The 19,839-nt window shown below is 41.7% G+C and overlaps 1 protein-coding gene across 3 annotated transcripts in view; it reads left to right on the forward strand.

Moving 5' to 3' along the window:
• Window positions 1–19,839, forward strand: part of CRMP1 (collapsin response mediator protein 1) — a 49,422-nt gene that overhangs the window by 9,038 nt on the left and 20,545 nt on the right. For 2 of the 3 annotated variants that reach the window (XM_066317242.1, XM_066317243.1), the window contains exons 2-4: window positions 8,041–8,129; window positions 13,308–13,492; window positions 15,086–15,250. In XM_066317242.1, the coding sequence (XP_066173339.1) occupies window positions 8,041–8,129; window positions 13,308–13,492; window positions 15,086–15,250 (439 nt within the window). Of the gene's footprint in view, window positions 1–6,890; window positions 7,003–8,040; window positions 8,130–13,307; window positions 13,493–15,085; window positions 15,251–19,839 lie in introns of all 3 variants that reach the window. The other variant, XM_066317244.1, reaches the window with a different exon arrangement.

The raw sequence follows: 19,839 nt of genomic DNA on the forward strand, positions 1-19,839 counted from the left end.
TGAGTGTAAAATCTCCTGTGTGTAATAGCGAGGACCCAGGTAGGTGCATGAGGCTGGCTAGAGGAGTAGGCAGTGCTCACAGTGAAGAGGCTGTGGAAGGGGAACCAGGGCTGATACCATGTGAGGTGAGGCAGCAAGCATCACAACTTTCTCTCATTGGCAGAAAAAAGTAGATATGTGATGCAATATGACAGCAAAAAATGTCTGCAATGTAAACAATGCACATGGTATTAACTGCATTTAGCTGATCATGAATTATCATTGCTAACATGATCTTAAAGGCATTTTCTACTATTCTGTTTCCCTGCATCCACCTGCTCTGTCAGAGAAGGGATTCCATATGGTCTTAGTTGGATTTTGACTCTGATTGGTGCCAAGTCAGATATGTCCCAGTAACCTGATGCAGGTTTCTGATTAGAACTTAAATAACACACATCTTCGGTTCAATGTCCCAGAGCAGTCAGCCATGCTGTAAATGACTGTTATTTTCTTCCCAAGTTTAAGCTTTCCTGTGAATGGCTTGCTGGGATTTTGAGATCCCCTTTAATTGACATAACCTGTGTTTAACCCAAGGGATGGGTATAGCAACATACGGTACAATGGTTTCAACCCTCCAGCCCCTACTTAGCTGAAACCCCTGCTGATGCCAATGAATATTGTCATCAATAAGATGTTTGTTGTGCTCCCTTCTAAAAGCAAACCAAAGATGACATTTACAGTGAAGAAATCCCCATGGAGTTGGTTAGCTGTAGGAGTAGCCCCTTTAGAGTGGGTGATTAAGCAATGACACTGCCAGCTGAATAGGAAGACAGGTCTCGAAAGGGGAAACAAAAGAACATCAGATCTTTTAAATGAATAAAGATTAATGAATACGTTGGCTATGGACCAAGATGCAGCATTACTACATCAGCATAATCCTTCCTAAATTAATTGCCATATAGTAGGGTGCATCTGTTAAGACAAGAACCTTAAAAGCAGGATTCTCCATTAGTGGCCTCTTGGAAATGATGCCTCCAGGATGGAGTGTTTTATATGGAATTCCCAGAGTTGATTCAGGGTTCAGCCTAGCTAAAAGCCACTTCCTATGGAGGGTAATCTAGATGTGAAATTTAAAAGGAGGGATACCACTGATTAAAAGCAGATCTTCTATAAGCAGACAGTACTTCATGAAATCCCATTTACAGCTCTTTGATCCTTATGAAATGATTTTAAGCAAACATTCCTCCTGGGAAGGATATCTTTGTTCTTTTGCCATTAAGTTTAAAAACGTTCCTTATTTGTAAGTACTTTACTAAAAGTGAGGTAATTGAACTGTGTTGTATCACAGCTGGGTCTGAATCTGACCAGCTCTGACAAAAGACAATCAAATATATCCACACACACACACAAAAAAAAGGAAAATCTCTTGTATATTGTGGAAAATAAGTCTGCAAGGAGGAATGCATGGAAGCATAGAGGAGCTCTGAGTGTCTCCTTCCACTGTTTGCCAGTGGGTCTTCAGCCTTTGAGAAATGGCCTCCTTGAAAATAGTCTTTTTGTGGAGATTTAGATAATCAATGAGAACACAAATATCAGTGTCTTTCTTGTGCTTCCCTCTAAATTGAATATGTGTCTTTTGTAACTCTCAGTAGACTTTTTAAAACCTTAGTAACAAAGAATTCTGCCTCTCAAATGCTAAAAAAGTAGTATCTCGGCTGGAAGTGTGATAACATAGCTTAATGCCTTTTTATGTCTATTGTATTTGATCTGATGTCTTTTAAACCACATGCCTTTATAGAATAAGAGCCGAAATGCAGGTGGATTTAGAGTGTAAACTGTTTTCAAAAGGCTATTTAGCATAACATCCTTAGTCATCTTCAGGGCTCTTGACTAATCTAGGTTGTAAAGAAAACAGTCATTGTTGATTTGGAGCTGTAAGGACAATGTTATATTCTACTAAGTCCTTAAAATTATACAGAGGGTGAAATCACTGTTGAGTGTTTCCTCATCCTCTAGGCATGGAAAATCTGGGTTTGAGTGTTGCAAAGACTTTTTTGGTTGGCAAAAGCTGCAATGCAGCAATTACAAAGGTCCAAACCAAGAGTTAAGCAGCACAGCACTTAGATCTACATGCTGGATATGTTATCTGAAGTTAATTGTATGTTAATGGTAAAGCAAACTATAAAAGTTAAAAATACATAATTTACTTGATTTAGATATGAAGATGTAATAGAAAGATGTTCCCTTTGTGGAAGAAAAGCAAAAATGTAATAGCATATATTGGAATTGCAGTCTGGACAGGTGCTGCTATTTGATGAAAATGATGAAAACACTATTCTTAGTATTTCTTGGAATCTTTTTGTATGGCTGGAATACATAGTGTCTTTTTTTTTTTTTTTTTTTTTTTTTTTTTTTAACTTCATCTTGTATCACAGAAGTGTGGTTTCCTCTCAAAGGTTCCTGCAGGTGCAGTGCATAGGTGTCGATGCTGTAGAGGAGTGTGTGATTTCTGTAACTTGTGCTGCATTGTATTTTGACACACTGCACCAATTTGAAATAATGTTTAGTAAATCTTATGGCAGTTTTATTTTTTTCTGTTACTGTATTTTAGTAGTCCCAAGAAGCAGATTTGAGAACTGCATGTCTAAAAGCTATTTGAATTTTGTTGTGTATTTTTAGATACCTCTGGCGCTGAGGGAAGTGGGTGAATGGGAAGAGGCTAATTTTAAATTTCTTTGCGACTGTTCTTGCTCTAACATTTGGTTTGCGATTTCGAATAATCCAGAGCAAAGCGATTTTCCACCCGAGGGAATTTGGTTTCGTTTGTATTTGCATGGAGCCCTGTGCAGGACTGGGGACCATGGCAGGGCTCAGGCTCGTGGTTCTGAAGGTTGGTTCAGATAGATGCTGCTTCTCTCTGCTGGCCTTCTGCCATTGGTGTGCATGAAAATGTGGACACGCTTCACAAGACCTGAGCCAAGCTGATTCGAAGCCCAGAAAAACAGGCAGTTCGTACAAAGTGTGCCAGTCACCAGCTTACAGATGTTTCGTGTTGCTCTCGCTGTAGTGGAAACAATAGTTGTGAGGGAGCGACAGCCGCCGCCGCCAGTCTGAGCAGCCAGCCCCTCCTCCTGCAGCAAACGAGCCGAGTTTGTGGCATCTCCTTCTGCTGCCGTGAAAATTGCTGTCATGTCACAGACTAAGCTCTGCAGCTTTGCTGCCAGGTTAAGCAGGAGAAGCTAGACTGCGGTTAGGGAAGGATGCCCAGGGCAGCGGTGTGCAGGGTTTGGAGGCGAAGGGCCGGGAGTAGCGGGAATGGCTGTATCGCACTCGGCAGTGGGCTGGGCCGGGCGGTGCCAAGCGCCGCTAAAATGGAGCTGCAGGGGAGACGGCAGATAGGCATCGTGGCTGAGCTGATGCTGTGTCATGGCCAGGCACAGAGCTCAGAGGCAAACAGCACTGCAGCAGTGCAGCTGCATCATTGCAATAGCGATGGGTGGAGAAGAAACACCTTGGCTCTCACACCCTGCAGTGACTGCAAAGCATGGATTTACAGTGTGCTTTCTGCATTTCTCTGTGTCAATGAGAGCTGGGGTTTTATCCCTTGCATCTTGGCATCTCATGAACTGTTCAATGTAATACTCCCTCTCTGTTTTGCCATGTTCTTACTGTCTGTCCTTGGCAGCCTGGAGGGAGGAGAGGGTCCTGGCAGCTTCTTTTGGCTTGCCCTGGGAAGAGGTGGGCTGGCAGCTTGTGCCAGGAAAGGCTTGAATGAAACCCTTGGAGCTCAGCAGACAGGACACCCCTGCCTGAGACACCTGTCAGCTGAATAGGAAAGTGGCAGCCACCCTAGAAAGGCTGACAGTATTGTCACCTCCTGAGCTGAGTGATGAGCCCATTGCTGTTTGCATTGTGAGAGCACCTGAGGGTCAGCGGCTGGCTGAGTGTACCTCTGGGAGCTGAGTGTTGTTCCTCATGGAGATTACAGCTGGGAAGGAGAAATAAAGGCCAGCACAGCCAGGATTAGTGCAGGAACTTCAGGTCACTCCTCCCTTCATTTGCTGCTTTCCCCAGGGCACTGCAGAGTGTGTCTCTCCTCCAGCCTGCAACAGGGACAAAAGGACTCTGGTCCCTAGTTCACCTGGACATTTGTCACTTGGTAAGATAATTGCAAGCAGTCTCCCTGACATCATGGCCGTGGTAAATAATGAATGTCCCCTGGTCATGCACAGCCTTCTGCATGGCCAAGGAGGCTAACCCACTTCACAGAGCCTGTGTGTCAGATTTCTGTCCAGGATTTCACTGCAGAAAGGACCAGTGACCTAAACCAGTGGAGGCTCCAGTGGCTGTCCCTGAAGCCTGTGCTTAGGCTGTAGCAGGGAATGAATACTCCATGTGGACCAACCATTTGTATGGAATTTTGTTTCATGAAGAATACAACAAATTGCTTGTCAATATTAATCTGTGCCTCCTTTCTAGTAATTTATTTTTGTGTGATTTTTCCAGCCTACTCATGGAAGCACATCTCTGTGATCTGTGCATACAGGTGCTGCTGCTTTGGCTAAGGACAAGCCAGCCCTGGTCTGGAGCAGGGTGTTTGAGACAGTGCTGGTTTTCTTGGGCACAATGTGTTACTGAGGTGTCCACAGGGCACCCAAACCCAACCTGGGCTGCTGGTGCCCACTGACACCATCTGTCTCAAGGTGTTCTGCTTTGCAGCAATCTGTACTGTGTCCTACATTTGACAGATCGAGCTGGTTGGGAGATGTTTCAACAAAACTCTTCTTCTGAATTTGCTGATATGCTGGAATGGAAGCATGTTAGAGAAGTTTCCACATCTCTCAGATTCTGATGAAAGATGGGCAAGGCTCCACGGCAATGTCCCCAGTGGTTTGGCAATCTGCCACAGGCTGTGTGGTTTTTTGGCAGCCTAGTCTTCCATGACTTCTGTAATCCAGCTGGGGAACCTTAGCCTCAGGTGCAGGATTGCTCTTCCAACAATTCTGAATTGTTTGTATTTTCTTCTTAGGTGTAAAGAATTAAAATTTTGAAAGTCTCCACGAAGTGCAAGTTTTATTCTGTACCAGAATTTCTCACACCCTCCAAAATTCTGAACAAGGCAAGACTTTGTAGCTGAATGTTCAGTAATCCTTTACAGACTGAGGTGTAATTTAATGGCTGGCTCCATAATCGAGTTCTTTCTTAAGACTGCATTTGTATCTTTTTTAGATTAGCTTATTCCAATCCCTAATTTTGTTACTTACATATATGTATATCTATATGTAAAACCATATAACATCCTTATGTCTACAGTTATTTTTCTGGAGCTGAGCTTCAGCTTTTAGTCTGTTTTATTTTCCTTGCATGTGACATTTGTTTCTACTTATTATGCATCTTCTCATGTTTTAAAAGAAATGAAATGTAGAACTTCTTGATGAGGGTGCAGATTTTTTGACTCCTTAGCAGTGACAGATGCAGTACTCTGGGAACACTGCCTGCCTGTATCAGTAAGCTCATGCCTCTTGTAATTGGACAGTATTAACGTTTAGGAAGGCAATTGAATGAGCTTAAAAAGAGCTACAAGATGGTGGTCCCTGCAGGTCAGCAGGCAGCATAGTAAATCATCACAGTGAGGAGGTGCAACTGCCAGCCTGTGATGAAATTACTATTCTGGCTGCTGATTCACAAGTCCTGCTGCAATTACAAGTGACAGGAGAGGCTGGGGGGAAAACAGGGAGCCTGCTCTGGCAAATTCCAGATGGAGGACTTGCATTCATCTCCGTTCTCCAGTGAGAGAGTAACAATGTCTGAGGCAGGTCCTGGGGACATATGTCATCATAGTTCTGTGCCTTGGTTTCCCCCCAAGGTCATGTTGCTGCTGCAGCACGTGGAGAAGAGCTTCAAACCTGCTGTGTACATACTCTTTTGTTGGGCACTGTGTTTAAAATGTCTTTTCTCCCTCTTCTTTCTCCCTTAAAAATGTCTATTTCTCCCTTTTGCCTTTTCCTAGAGTGATACAGAGGGCTATAAAGGTTTTGAACCTGCAAAATTGTTCAAGTACCAGCTAAAAAGTAAATGTGCAGTGTATAACAAAGATTACATTGTAACACTCCTAGCTCTGCCTTAACACTTTTTAATAATTTTTTTTTAGAAATTTATTTGTTTTATTGTCCTGGTTTCATTGATTAAGACTGTATCAGTTTGTTTGTTTTCTAAACTGGGAACTCAGGACATTCATAGTTTATATGTCTGAGTCGTGCTGTAATTACAGCAGGAATTGAATCTTAAATAGTATAAAACATGGACAAACTGGAGATTCTGAGTTATTTTTCTGGTAAGCCAGGGAAATAATTTATAATAAATGGCTATTTTTATGTATGAATGGGAAAAAATGGCTCTGACTGCTTTAAGAATTTTCCAGCATTCACAGTTGCTTGGCAAAATTCTTTCCAAAAGTGTTATGTTGTCATGGTTTGACCCCAGCGAGCAACTCAGCCTCACACAACCACTTGCTCATTTCTCCTCCACCCCACCCCACTGTCAGATGGGGGAGAGAATTGGAAGGGTAAAAGTGAAAAAGACTCGTGGGTTGAGGTGAAAGCACTTTGATAATGGAAACAGAATAATCATAATAATAATGATAATCATGCAATTGGTAGGAAAATAATAATAAAAAAGAGATATTAATAAAACCAAAAAAGGACAAGTGGTGCACAATACAATTGGTCACCACCCACCTATTGATGATGCCATATGGTATGGAATATCCCTTGGGTGACTTGGGGTCAGCTGTCTCAGCTATCCCCCCTCCCAATTCCTTGTGTTTACCCAGCCTCTTTCCTGGTGATAAGAAAAGACATTCACTCTGTAAGCTCTAGGCAGCAATAGCTAAAACGTCTTTGTGTTATCAGCACTGTTTCCAGCACAAATCCAAACAACCCCATACAAGTTGCTGTGAGGAAGATTAACTACCCTGGCTAAAGCCAGAAGAGCACTCAAGTTATGGACTTTCCCTGGCTTTGGGTAGGTGGTGGGGGGCTGGCATTTCCAGAATGACTTCTTCAATGAGAGAGTTTAAATACTGGTTCTTGGGAATATGCACTGGTAAAATTTGCTTTCTATAAAATATAGCTTTTGAGAACAGAATGTAACCATTTAAATAGAGAAGAATATAAGCAGAGAATTGTTCTGAGCAGTAACTCTTGTAGACTTGATATTTTGAAAAGTCCTTCTTGGGGAAAAGTAAAAGTTTGCTTCCTGGCACTTTAGAAAATACTGGAGGTGGCGGCTCTTTGTATGACGTTTCAGGTGAACCAAACTTTGGAGGCTGCCTTCTGTTCTCATTCAGGGAGTGAGGGAGATATTACACGGGCAGTCTCAGCACAGATTGCCCCCAATACATGAACAGCCTTTGACCTGCAGAAATCATAAATTGGTTACAATTACTCTTCATGGCCACTGGAAGCTCTGTGTTCAGCTCTGTGTTCAGCTCTGGGTCTGTGCCATGGTACAGGAGACACGAGCTGTGAGCCACATCCCTGGGCTGCTGTGCAGGAGTTATTCCTGCTGAGCTGGTGTTGAAGAAGCTTCCCTGGTGAGGAATTTCTATGTGGCAGGGCTAAGCAGCCTCTTATGACCTTGTTCCTCCCCCTCAAAGCTTTATTACTTTTCCAGAGGTGCCAGGGGTGCCAAGTGAGCTCAGCTTGGCCATTACAGTGTTGGGCAGTTTCTTCTGGGGGCTTCTCTTTCCCTTTTGGCCCTTGTGCAGAGAGGTGGTAAAAGGAGATGTAGTGGCATTTCAAGTGTTTCTATGTGCAGTGATTTCTGCTTTGAGCAAAATGAACTGTGATGACAATGAGGTCTCGTCTTCCAAAAGTCAGGATTAAACAGTCAATGAAAATACCCTGTCCACTGCCTGTGCACCCCCATGAACCTATCTTTATATAGTGTAGTGTTTGATATTAATGGTTTTCTTTGTAATATGAGCATATTTGTTATCATAAATACGGTATTATGTTTATTTATTTTGACAAACGCACATTTTCCCTTTTTTTCCTCCAGAGTGATCGACTGCTCATTAAAGGTGGAAGAATTATCAATGATGACCACTCCTTCTATGCAGACCTATACCTTGAGGATGGACTTATAAAGTTGGTTTTATAAAATATTGCTTTTTTTGCATGCATGTTAGCATAGACTACTGTGATTTCTTGATTGTGCTGACCTGAAATCTTTTGTGGACAGAATCTCGGTTACCTCTAAATGTGAGGCTGTAGTTGAGGAGTGTTTAATTATTAAATTCTGCCATTTTATCTTCACTAAGATTAATAGGTAGAACATTTCTTTGCAGTAAATTGAAGATATTTGCTTTTTGAACAGTTCAATCACATTTTCTTCTTGAATAGTTAAGGCAAGCAGATACTTTCAAGTAAAGGAGTAGTGGTAAGGACAATGGAAATCTTTTGAGTCCATGAATGACAGAAGGTTCTCTACAACTTTTTTCCCTGTACATAGTCAGTGCAATTGTAGCTATGCTCTTAAGGATTGTAGGGCACAAAAATCTGAAAAATGCCATGTTGCATGGTGCAAATGAGGACCTCCTACTTCTCATTTGGCTATTGGTTAATGTTGAACCACAGCATGTTCCGTTCCTATAATGTTGTTATGCATTGTCACACAATTAGAAAGAAAGTCCTGATTTATCAGGCTATAAAACACAGGAACTGGGAAAAAATTTGTTAGGTGAAAAACTTGAAAAATGTCTTACTGATAGCCTGAGGAACTGTAACAGAGATGACCATGTGCTCTGCTGGCCCTGCCTTGGCTTAGTGGAGGTGAGGGTCTCTAAGGTTTGCAAAGTTATGTAGTGTGTATGAGCACTCTGATTGATGTGCACAAGGATCAAAGACTTTTCCATGATTGCTAAACATTTTCACTAGTGACCTAAGAAGCTTAGTCTCCAGAGGCTTCAATTTGATGCACAGAAATATAATTATGGTTATCTGGTAAATAATTAATTGCCTACTTGTTTTCAGAGCTCCTCAAAAATATAACATCACGTTAAAAGTCCAATTCTTTATATATCTATCACTGCTTATGTTATTATGATTCAGGTTATTATTACAGAGAAAAATCTGAATACTTACATCCACGGACTATGCAGTTTTCTTTTTAATACTTCACTCTGCCCTTCCATTTGTAGTGTTACTTGCATTGTGGAAGTGGCAGAAGTGGAGAAGACACAAAATTTTAAACATGTATCTATTTTTAAAGCAACAGTTGACCAAGTTGTGCTCTCTTTGATGGGTATTTTTGTTGACTTTTTCTGTGGTTTTGTTAGATAAGATGCAAATCTTCTAACAAGTAACACTTGTAAGCATCAGAACAATTTAAACAACTTCAGCATGAGGTGCTGAAAGCCTGAAACTGGTGTGAATTTTTTGCTTTGGTTCCAGAAATGCAGTGGTAGTTAGTAGGCAGGTTAGTAATGCCAAGCTTCACCTGTCCTTGTTAAGCACATAGACGCCCTCTGAAATCCATGTGTGGATCTGTACCTCCAGGAAGTATCTCAGCTGCTCAAGCTAATTAGGATTAATAATGAACAGACAGGCAAGATCTTATTTTTTAAGAGGCATTTATCATTGCCCAAGGAGACAAGTTCTCTGTTTAGCACCCTGAGTTATGCCTGGCTCCCTAGATTTAGATGACCCAAGATTTTTCTTTGTAAATTGTGCAAGAAGTCCTGCTCTGAAATAATGTGTGAGGGCAGTCTGCTGTAAAATGGGGTTGGGTCCTTACTGTGTTCAGATGATAAATTTTTCAACCTAAGAAAGGGCTGGGTTTTTTGGTCTCTCAGTTTCTTCAGGTGGAACTGCCCATTGTGTCTGAATATTTAACATCATTGTTAAATGTGTCTCAAGCTTATTTGGAGCTGGACCTTGGAACTCAGTCATCCATATGTCAGTTGTTGCTATAATTTTCCAGCTGCAGATCCTGCTGATAATACAGAATTCTAATACAGAATGGAGAAGACACCAAACCACTCAGCCCAGAATAAGCAATACTGTCCTGGTTTTACCGGGCTATAAAAGATCTGGGTTATTTTTCTCACTCTGAAATGAAAACTGATTGGAAAAGAGAGGGTTGGGTTTCTCTTGCTAGCTAATGAAATGATTTGGGTCTTTTAATGCAGATCTTTCTGCAGAGAGGAAAGCAGATGTAACCTTGAGTGTATTTGAAGATCAGCTGTAGTTTGGAGGATGATAGATGTTTCTTCCTGCCAATCAATGCTCAAACTGGCTCCCTAGGTAAAAGGAGCAGCAGTGCATGTGGATTTTTCCTACCTGAAACTTAAGCCTTGCATGCTCAGATGGCAGCTGAGAGGCAGTTCTCCAGTATCTAAATAGTATTTTAAATATTTGGTAATTTAAATTGGCATATAAATAATATATTTTGCCTACATTTCTCCTGCCTCTGTTACCACATGAGGAAGTGAGCCTTGTGCCAAGTGACAGGTCATGGTCTGGTGCTTGCTGTACTCTGCTCCATCCCTGCCAAGGGGAAGGATTGAGTCCCTCTGGGCTGGAGGAAGGAACAAGTGGCAGGGTGAGGGACTGGGGACATGGCCTCCAGAGCTGGGCAAGTGATGAGTCAAGTTAGGGGGAACCTCAGATGCCTAAAAGAGGTCTGGGCTTGATGACCACAGAAGCACCACCACGCAGTTCTGGGGGACGTTTTCAGCTTCCTTAGATGAAGCTTAGGAAGAGCTGAAGCCTGCTGTTTCTGTTGTGCTTTAATCAGCTCATGTACAACAGAATTTACCAACATGTTTGATTGAAAATGGCAGACAGCATCAGCTTTCTGTGGGTCTGAGTTTTCTGGTTGCTGACATATGAGGAAACCAGCGTAGTCCTTGGTACAGTGTCTAGAATGCAGTTATCTGCACTGTTGTATTTTTTCACTCACAAGTAATGGAACCCCATTCTTACTCGCATACACTTTGCATTAATGAGTGAGCAATTCAGGAATCCTGTCACATTATCTCCTACTCTCTGTTCTACTTAGTCAGAATAAAAATAAACTTGAGCACCAGTGAAGATCAGACTTCTTCCAGCCTTAATCTTGATGCCAAGGCAAGAGATGAGACAGATTTCTGACAGGTAGTAGTGCAGCATCATCCACAAAGGCTGTTTGGTCCCATGTCACTTCAACGTGGATGATTTCAGCTGAATAAGACGTTACTCAGCCATACACTGAAAATAATGGGCATTGACTCATCAAAAAACTTCAGTATATAGTTGGCACACTTCTGCTTTGTTAGGACATGTGTCTTCTTAAAGAGCAAACTAGTAGATACTGATTGTGGAAGAAAATAAAACTTAATTGCTTTTTTTTTTTTGGTGAAGGTTTTCATTAATATTATTCTCAGAAGGTGTGTTAGTCTTGAAGTGCAGTTACTCCTTGGACATACTCAAAGGAGGTGGGTCATAGTTAATTTTTTTCCCAGTTCAATTTCTTAGCCACATAAATGCTCTGCAAGGGTGGAGCGTTGTTCTGATTAAAGTATTGGGGACATATTTGACTAACAAAAATTAGTGCAACACCACTACTACACATGGGGCTACCTAACTTTATGCAGGCATTGAATCTGCTCATGGGTGCAATGCCTTATGATATGCCTTTGTGAGGCACATTTTAAAACAGAGAAGCTGCTTCCAACTTTTGTTTGTGCAGTTGGATGTGCTGGGCAGCTGCAGGTTTTTGCATCAAGGTCTGTTCCCTGTTTGTCAGGATGTTGTTCACACTGTGCAGCTACACACAGGTTGTGACAGGCTGCCAGTGCTGCACAAGTTGATGACTATTAGGTGCCAGACCTGGAGGTGCCAGCTCTCATGAGTAAGCCCTCCTGGATTTGCTCAGTGCTGGGCAGCTGTGACCCCATCCTGGGATGCCCACGAGGAGTTTGCCCATGGAATGGCTGTGCTTCCCTCCAGCCAGAGCCCAGGGCACCGAGGGAGACAAGTTGCTGGAGGTGACATTTTTGCATAGTATATGAAGCAAATTCTTGACCTCATGGGGCTATTTATTAACTCTGTCAGTTTGGCCAGATTCCAGTGTGAATAATTGTCCCTGTTCTTTTTATTTTTTCCCACTGGTTTTAATGAACAGTTATATTAATTTCTGGTTCTACCTTATCACAGTCGGGTGTTAATCAATCACTGTGTTTTGAACTGTAGGTGGGAGTTGCATTTGAATACAGGGAAACAGACTCAGCAGATCAGATGTCTGTGGTATTTATTTAGCTGTGGATAAATGCTATTTTATCCAGATAAAAGAAAATTAAGACAAGGACTCTGTGTCTGTAATAGGAAATAAGCTAAGTGAATTTTAACTACCTTACAGTTACGTCTAAGCCCAAATATCTTGTGGTGTAACAGTGCAGAGACATGGCTTCCACACAGACCCGTACCTCTCCCTTTTTGGCACCATACAGAGTAGACAATAAAAATGTAGTGTGGCTTTAAAAGTTAAAGTTTAATTTATTTGTAGTTGAGTCCATGAATAATAAAAACTATTTTGGTCATAAGTATCTGGAGTTTGATATTGGCATGGGGGACAAATTAATATTTTTAATAGTGAAAAGAAATATCCTGCTTTGAAGACCTGAAGGGAAAAAGATGGCAACAGCTAATTATAATTTTTCCACACTGTTATGCGCAATGTTTCACTGACTTTTAATTTCGAGAGGAGGATGAAGAATATGGGACATGGTAGATTAAACGTGTTTAGGTCTCTTAGATATGTATTTCTGTATCTTAGGTTATTTAGATTTCTTTTTAAGGATAAATTTGCACTGCATGATGACAAAGTAATTATAAAATTTTCTGATGTGCCTTTTGCTTCTGCCATACATTTACAATTCCAGCTTGTTCCCATATTTGATCTATGTTTTCCTATTTTCATTTAAGAACTTAATATACAAAACTGGAGCCCTCAAGAGAGCATTAAGTGTACATAATTTGAATTGTTTAAAGATAGAAATCATATAACAAATAATCAATTTTTAATGCTGGTGCATTACAGCTGCTTTATTGGCCACTAGAGCCAAGCAAAGCAAACAAAGCTCACGGCTCAGTGAGGCAGCTCTCTTCTGCTCTGTTCTGCTGTGCTGGGCAGAATAGAGGGAGCATGTGCTTGAGCTTCACCTTCCCTTTGGGGACCCACCTCCTTCTGTATGGGCCCAGGCTTCCTCTCCCCTACGTGCCTCAAATAGCTTTGTCCTCTGTGCTCGTTCAAATAAAGTAATACTGGCTTTCCTTGCTGTCCAGGCAAATAGGAGAGAATCTGATTGTCCCTGGAGGAGTCAAGACCATAGAGGCTAATGGGCGCATGGTTATTCCTGGGGGAATAGATGTCAACACTTATCTGCAAAAGCCCTACCAAGGGATGACTGCTGTTGATGACTTCTATCAAGGCACAAAAGCAGCACTAGCAGGGGGCACCACCATGATCAGTGAGTACCAGCAGTGCTACTCCTTCCCATGCCAGGCTGAAACCTGTGTAGCATGTGTGGGGGTAGCTTTCTGAGGCTTCATTCTGATTTTCTGAGATCTTCTGCAATGAATCTTCAAATTTTTGGACGCTGTGTTTGAGATCTATTCATCGTTACCCAGAGTTGGTCTGAAAATGAACCTACCCTCAGAAAGAAATACCAGCATGGGGAATTGTCTCTTGGATTTTCCTCTGAAATACAGAGCAAGGACTGAGGGATAATGTATGTGCTCTTGGGATTTTGGAAAACAGCGTAGGTAGTGCCGTAAGTATATGGCACAGAGAATCTGACAAAGATCTGTTGTTCCCACCTACTGCCATTTCAAGTAGGTAGAAATAACTACTTAAGTCAAGTGGTAAAAACATTTCAACTTTGGAAATAACAAGATGCTTATTTATGAACATGGATTTGGCAGCAGGAATTGAGGAAGTTTTTACCAGAGGTGTCCTGGAGGAGCATCTTTGTTGGTGAAAGAAGTGTTCCTAGTTGTTAAAGACCCTTCTTTTGTCTACAGATGGTGGTACAAGAGTTATCTCTTTCTTTCTGGCCATGACTTAACTTTGGCTAGATGTTGTAAGGCAGTTGTTTAGATGACATAAATTGTCTTAGCTTCTTTGTGGAGAGAAGCTTCCCAGTGGAGTTTTACTCACACTGAATTGGGATGTGGCCTTTTTTTTTTTTTTTTTTTTTTTTTTTTGGTGCATTTGTTATTTATGTTCAGTAGCAGGCATCAGCTGAAGGACTCTTTGCCCATAGGCACAAAATGCACTGCTGTTCATTCCTTTTGTTAATATTTTTTCCTGTCTGTGTTCTTCAATTGGGTATTCCTGTGCAGAGTTAGGCTTGCGAATGGCACTGGTAAGCCCATCTTGATTTGTTTGCATACTGACTTTTGACCTAGCCCTGCAGAGAGAGGTCAGGCCAAGGGTTTACATTAGTAAGTAGTCATGTCTTTATGTCAGTGGATGGTGTGGCACCATTAGAGGCAGAAAGCCTTGAGACAGGGGAGAGGCAGGGCATTCAATGTACCATATAGTGTGACTAAGTGTGCACAACGTCATCCCTGTTCAAACCTTTGGCTCTATTCCCAGTTTTGGCTACTGAGAAAACATTGAACATCTGCACTGATGTATTTGTAGGGCAGGGTCAGTTCAGTGACTATGAGACAGTGGTTAATTATTGTGCTTACTGTGAAATACATAGAAAGGGACACATCAGACAAGAAATACAGTGAAGTCCAGAACCTGTGGTCTTTTACAATACAGTAAGGGGAAAGACAAATGTTTCCTAGATGGTGAGGTGTTTGGCTCCCACTTCGTGTGTCTATTGATGCTGCACCAAGCAGGTTGCCAGACTCATCTTTAGTATAGACAGTTCACAAAGTCTGCTGCACCTGGGACGGCAGGACCTGGTTGACACCCCAGAGTTACAGTCAGCCCACAGACTGCATCCAAGGCTGCTGTTTTGGCTGAGATGCTGGAAGACTGCTCACTTCAGGGAAATCTGAACAGTGTGCATATTGTCCTGCTAACAGGCACTCAATCTCTTTTTCAGTTGATCATGTGCTTCCAGAACCTGGATCAAGTTTACTGACCTCCTTTGAGAAGTGGCATGAGGCAGCTGATACCAAATCCTGTTGTGATTATGCTCTCCATGTGGACATCACCAGCTGGTATGATGGCATTCGAGAAGAGCTGGAAGTACTTGTGCAAGATAAAGGTTAGTGAGTGAAATGTAGTAGTATTTTTTGGCTTTATTGAAATACCACATGGAGGTGAAATTTTGAAGTATTTTAATGAATGCATAGGCACTGGATATGCTGGCCAGGGTTCTTCACTACCTTGAACTTCTGGCTGTGTAAAATAGACCTAAAACTTTGTGACTATATATGACTTTGTCCAGTATAGGCATGGAAGATTAAGATGCTTACTTTGTCATAAGGAAAAGTATCACTTTATCCTTGCTTTTATATGTGGAAATAGGCTCAGACATTGCATTGGTAGGGTTTTTTGAAGGTAAAACTCAAAGATCAGTATTTAGGATAATCACGTTAGATCCTCTCTTTAATGAGTGGAAAAAAAGAAACATTTCAAAGTAGTGGTTCAGGTTTTAACTAGACTGAAATCTTTGATTCAGCTGCCTCAAATTAAATCCAGATATGAAGAGACCATGGGGCTGTGAAAATGTAACTACAGTCTAGATCTCATTTCTCAGCAGTGACTTGGAATAAACTTGCTGAGACTTGATTTTATAAATAAAACATGCCTGTATTTTTAAAACAGATTCCAGTTATTAGAAAAGGAGATGCTAAAGTTAGGTGCCTAATATTGAAAAAATGCCCTGATTTTCTCAAGTGTTTCTCTCTGGTGGCTTTCCCTGAAGTTACTAGAAGTTGCCTTGTTTCAACACTTGTAAAAAAAGTCAATTATTTAGAAATCTAAGACACTTCTGTGGGTTTGACTCTGCTCAATCAACAGGTCTACGATCATATGAGATGCTATAGATTATCCTACCTGGACTGAAGCAATTCAGAATAGCACAGATGAAACCTCTCCTAAATGCATTTCCACACGTGCAGGCTCAATGTATCAGTCTCATATTTGGAGGGCATCTTGATGGCACCAGATACCTCTGTGTGGGCAATGGGATCTAGCCTTCAGAAGATCCTAGCTTAGATCTTGTTCATTGAAATTGTGCCTGACAGCATGTATTTTCTTTTTAGAATCATATATTTGCACATATTTTTCATCTTCTACTTTCCTTGAAAATGTATGGATATTAATTAAGGAATATTTTCTGAAATAGCAGGTGGTTTCCATGGGCAAATCAGAATGACTCTTCTGTTGGGAAGCCTAAGTGATATGTATATGCAGCATCCTTTGTAATCTGTAGGGCTAGTGTTGTTAGATGTGAAAGGTTCTTGTTATAGCGAAAGGTACTGTCAAAGTAGAAAACAAAAGCACAATGCTATTTTTGAGTGAACAGTTGTTTGCTGAGATGCCATGGAGGTGCAGTCACCTGAGGGAGTTTATTCCGTGTCACAGGTTGCTAACAGTACATGTGCTGTATAACCAGATTTCAGGCAACAAAACACTTCCATCAGCAAAACTGCACATAATTAGCATCAACATGAATCTGCTGCTGTGCATTAGCTGACTGTACTCTCAGACAAGTATACTGTACCTTCTTTCAAAGGTTGGATGTTATTTTCCAGAGCTCCCAGACCACAGATGGCTCAGCACTCCCAAATTTGCCCAAGGGTTTACATTAAAAGCCTGGTCCAGACAGTTATGTTAATAGTTTTCCCAAGTATTGAAATGTGAGTTTTCTATATAAACCTGCCTTTGAGTCATCAGGGGAAGCAGAAATCTGTTCACTGGTTCCTGGACTGAGATTTATGATGGAGCCTTGGTGGCCTCTTCAGTGGTGAGAGCATTAGGAGGTCACCTTTGTTCTCACGTGTGTCTCAGGCAGGCAGTGTTACTCTCACGTGTTAGGAGACACGGCAAGTATGAATGCACAAGCACAATAGGAAATAATTCAGCGTGCCTAGGGCTTTCAAATTAACGGGTAATATTTCCTGATAATTGGAAACATTTAAGCCAGCTGGTGCAAATAGGCTTGATGTCAGTGGAGTGACCCTGGTTTTCCTCAGCTGAGAATCTGGATTGAATTGGTTCTCAGCTGATGGTGGGTGAGTTAGCTGAGTGACAGGGCTCAGCTCATTGTGTTTCAGTGCTACATGTGCCTAATGCAATCAGCATGAGTAACAGGGGAGCTCCCAGAGTGACTGTTGTGGTGCCTTGTCAGGAGGTATAATTGAACAATTAATCAGTTTTAAATCAATACAAAGTTAATTAAAGGAGACACAGGCTTTAGAAGGGCCTGAAGATTTTGTAGAGCCAAATATTGATTATAAACACTCAGGCTTGTTGCATTTCAGCAGCTATTTTGGGATTGAGCTTCTTCAGTATATGCAAAGAAGCAAGAGCCTGAAATTGCTGACAGGGACCTCACTGGTTCCTTTGGCTTTGTCACTGTTTAAAAAAACCTGTAGTTCTGCTTAAAATTTGGAGAGGATTCTGTTGAGTACCCCTGGTGTGAGAGCAAGTAGGACATTAACAAGAATGTAGTGTGAACAGATGTTAAGCATTAAGGTCAATAGGCCATGGACCAGGGCTTTTGAAAAGCTGCATAATTCCAATGAGTAGGTCAAGGAACCAGGCCAGGACAAGGAGTCTAATCTTGGATACCTGCACACGTAAATTTGTGTTATTTATCTTGGTATAGGTCCTCTCTTTGCAAGGCAGGATTGTTTACACCATCTCTCTTCTTAGCTGTAAAGGAGCCCCTGAAATACCTTTCTGTGTGTGTATCTGGTGGCAGCTGAGGATGTGAATGTGTGTTTGCATGGGAGAACTCTGCTCTGCACTGTGATAAGGAGCAGGCTCAAGATCCTATGGCAGGATCCCTACTGGGATCCCTTCTGCTCCCATTAATTACAGTGAGAACATTAAACAGAGAGCAAAACTCAGTCATTTTATCAAGGTCAGGAAAGGGCCTCAGAAGATACCAAGGCAATGAAAGAGGATGAAAATATGTATTACTTGGGTCAGTCTATGTCTTCCACCCACAGTACTCAGAGAGAGCTGCCTTTCCTCCTGCAGGACTGTGATGGAATGAATTACCTTTGGGTAGAGCCTAGTGGGTAAGGGAGGGCAGTAGGTGACCCAGCCCTTGGCTCACACAGAGATGTGTCCCAGGGGTCAGTCCTGTGCCATCACTGAGGCCAGTCACCATGGCTGGCCCCAGGCCCAGCACATCCTCCTGGCTTTGTGTGTGCACGGGCACCTCCACAGAAAGGTGGCCCCTGGGTGCAGCTGACGTCTGACACGTGGGTGGGTTTGTGGGGACAGAACTGAGCTTTCCTCTGAGGCAGGCAGGATGGGTGTGCTGGGGGCTGCTGAGAGCAGTCAGAGGGACATCAGGGCGTGAGGCTGCAAGCACTGGCCCCAGGGAAGGCACAGCCAAGCTTAGGTTTTAAAATAGGAATGTACTGAGTACTTTGAAATTGTAATGAGGAATAGATGGAGGGATTACAGTTAGTAAAGGCTGTATGTATTTTCTGAGAACATGATAAATAGGAAAATAGGAAGAAAGGATGGGCTTATAGGCTGACAGGGTTCCACCTTTCAGGCTGGATTTGCTTGGCGTGGAAGTCAGCAAGGAGGGGCCAGCTCCTGCTTTGTGTTTGTCTCTGAGCTGCCTGAACTTAGCAGGAATACATAATACCAGGGATCATTGCAATGTTTTATCCTGCATGTATCCTGGGGTATTTTAGGTCTGTAATTGTAAATAAAGTAATTCTGTGTGTGTGTGTGTGTGAGCAGTCATACCCTCTGCCTGAGGATGTATTTGCTCATTCTAGACTCATGAAGGAGTTATATCTTCATCAGAGAGTTTATTCATTTTGTGTAAACAACATGAATAACATAAACAGATCTCTTGCTTTTTCTTCTTGCCCCAGGAAGCACAGTTTTCATCACAGCCATTTTGAAATGCAGCATACACAGCTTAGGTAGCTTAGAATTTACTTTTTTTTTTTTTTAAGCTAGAAAACTATGATATTGGTACTTGGACCAAACTGGGGGTCTTGCCAGTAGACTAAAGAGTAAGACAAATATATATACACTAATATGAATTCATATGTACAGAGATTATGAAGAGAAGGCATTTGTAAGTAAGGCATTTGAAGTCATTCTGTAAGAATACAAAGCTGTGTAAATAACGAATCTTTGAAATAAATAGCAAAATTTTGGGGGATTTGAATACAGAGGGTTCTTGACAACTGACACTCAACACTAGCATTTCTTATGGATTTCTGAAATTTGAAACTGTCATCTTTCTTGTTTTTTTATGACTGCCAGCATAAATCCTTCCATCTTTGGAAGGCAGAAGGAGAGGTGTGGTGAGCTGCCTATAAAACTGGTTTCAGGCTTTTTTTCTACTCCTTCCCAGTGTCTACCATCAGCTAAGCTTAGCACTTTGGAGTATAAGGTCAAGAAAAAGCAAGTCTGTATGCACATTCAGATACACATTTCCTACACCTTCTCAGCACTTTGGGGGAACCAAACCAGAAGTTTTATCTACCAAAATGCACAGTTTAGATCAAGCTGAAATGTTTTCCCGATTAGCTAAGGAAACCTAAAAGGAAAAACACTGATTCACAGAAGCTTACACAAGATTTTTCAAACTTCACAAACTTTACATGCTTGCTTTAGCCACCATTGCTTGTCTGATTTGGCAAC

This window comes from Sylvia atricapilla, chromosome 4 (genome assembly GCF_009819655.1).
Source record: "Sylvia atricapilla isolate bSylAtr1 chromosome 4, bSylAtr1.pri, whole genome shotgun sequence".
NCBI classification, from domain to species: Eukaryota; Metazoa; Chordata; class Aves; order Passeriformes; family Sylviidae; genus Sylvia; species Sylvia atricapilla.